Genomic DNA, 1,881 nt, shown 5'->3' with positions numbered 1-1,881 from the left:
AAATTCTCTTTTCTTTGGAAAACTTTGTATTCATTTCCTCTTGTTTATAAAACATGAATGATGTGGCCAATATATTTCCCACATACCAAGTCACCCCCTTCCCCTCCCCACCCATTGTCATTGTTAGGATCACACCCCACCCAAAATGATTCTTAGCAAAATTCATTTAACACTCTCCCCCCCACTACACACTGACATTAACAGTGTTTCAGGGTGGGGGTTTATTGAGTGGCTGACAACGATTGGGATCGCTAAGGACTATAGGAAAATGTCTTAAAATGACGGTGAAAGCAGATCTCTCATTTTATTCCTGCCTCTTTTTGTATTGTTTTCTGGTAAGTGAATTGAATGTCAATCTTGTCCTAAAGTTATGGTGACAGGAGGATAAATACGTGCTGCTTTTGATGAAAACTAGCTAAAAGAGCAGCCATAATCAAATAACATATCAAACCTCCCCCATTAAAATCCCCACAAAACTAAAGCAGAAAATAAAATAAAAAAAACATTTTTTGAAAAACATGACCCTAATAATTTACAAAAGAAAACAAATAGACTGTCAAGATGTGAAACTTGCCACTGAGGGCCCTAAGAAGGACAGTTTATGGAACAGTGTTTATAGAACTGTACACAAGGGTATGTCGCATATTACCATGCAATCCACAGTATAGCACTGTACACCACAGTATTTTCTTTTCCAATGCTCTCCCTACATAGATTTCTCTGAATTCAACATTTAGTAACAATATGCCTGCTGGGAGCCCATGTTTTGTTACCAAGTGGTCTAGCTAATTTGAGCAGAGTAAACATTTTCCTGTGCTTTGTGAGAGATCTGTCTCTAACCGAAGATTGCTCCAAACCCTAATTGACATTGTTCTTCCTGTAAGTATTACAGTTAGGTATAAATGTAATAGAATATTGTAAAACCTATAACCAATACTTGTTGTTGCTGCCCCTTCCTCAACAAAAAGCCCTTTTTGGTATCTTATACTTTTGTGTGATCATTTTTCCTAGAATGAATGCAATGAATAGTCCTTGAATGTTTTCTTTAATATTTAATAAAATATTATTCAAGTTAACAGAAGTAAAATGATTTCACATGTAGAAAACTATATACAAATATACTTACAAGCCCACCAACTTCTTACAGAAATACACGTCTGGTCCTCACTATTTGGTCCACAGGTTGTCCCATTAGAGTCATCCAACAATCGGCCTGAGTTAGATTAAAAAATACCACAGTCAAATATTTGTACAAAAATATTGAAAGTATGTACAAGCCATGTTATATACTAACCATAAGTTATTTACTGTATTCCTTTGGATTGTTTTTGGTTATTGTTCAATGTATGTCCACTGTGTATGTTTTTTTTCTGTATTGTTGATTGTGTTGTACATGTTTGAAAAACCAATAAAAACGATTGACACAAAAATATTGAACGTTATTCTTGGTTAATGAAGTACGAAGTTTAAAATTACAATTGTTTTAACGTTTTTTTTCTCCTGAAAGTAATGCTGTTTTTTTATTCTAATAGCTTGAATACTTTGTAATCATATAAATATCTCATAACATGCAGGCGGGTTAGGAATTTTAATTGTCTCCTGACTTCGCTGGCTACATTGGCTATATCTTTGTTCTGGACACTCAGTAAGAAAAGTATTCAAGCCAGAGGTAACCAAGCATCTAACACATTCAGATCAGTAAATAACACCTTACATAATAACCTAAGAACAAATTTCCATTAAAATACCTCTTTTTTAAAAAAAAAAAAAAATCTCTTTGTAATTAGGTTGTGATAGAAGCAGCTATTCCTGGACTCAGGTGCCTCTTTCCAATTCTGCAGAACATGCTGAACCTTAGATAGAAAATAGCAGCGTCTTTTT

General features: G+C 34.2%; 1 protein-coding gene across 1 annotated transcript in view; it reads right to left on the bottom strand.

Annotated features, from left to right (window-relative positions):
* The window catches only part of C4H6orf58 (chromosome 4 C6orf58 homolog), a 14,902-nt gene that overhangs the window by 11,352 nt on the left and 1,669 nt on the right, over positions 1-1,881 (bottom strand). Inside the window, exon 2 of the mRNA XM_072410217.1 lies at positions 1,123-1,213. Within this exon, the coding sequence (XP_072266318.1) occupies positions 1,123-1,213 (91 nt within the window). The remainder of the gene's footprint in view (positions 1-1,122; positions 1,214-1,881) is intronic.

This window comes from Pyxicephalus adspersus, chromosome 4 (assembly GCF_032062135.1).
Source record: "Pyxicephalus adspersus chromosome 4, UCB_Pads_2.0, whole genome shotgun sequence".
Classification (NCBI taxonomy): Eukaryota; Metazoa; Chordata; class Amphibia; order Anura; family Pyxicephalidae; genus Pyxicephalus; species Pyxicephalus adspersus.
The sequence above is the reverse complement of the archived record's forward strand: the minus strand, read 5'-3'. Positions and strand labels throughout refer to the sequence as shown.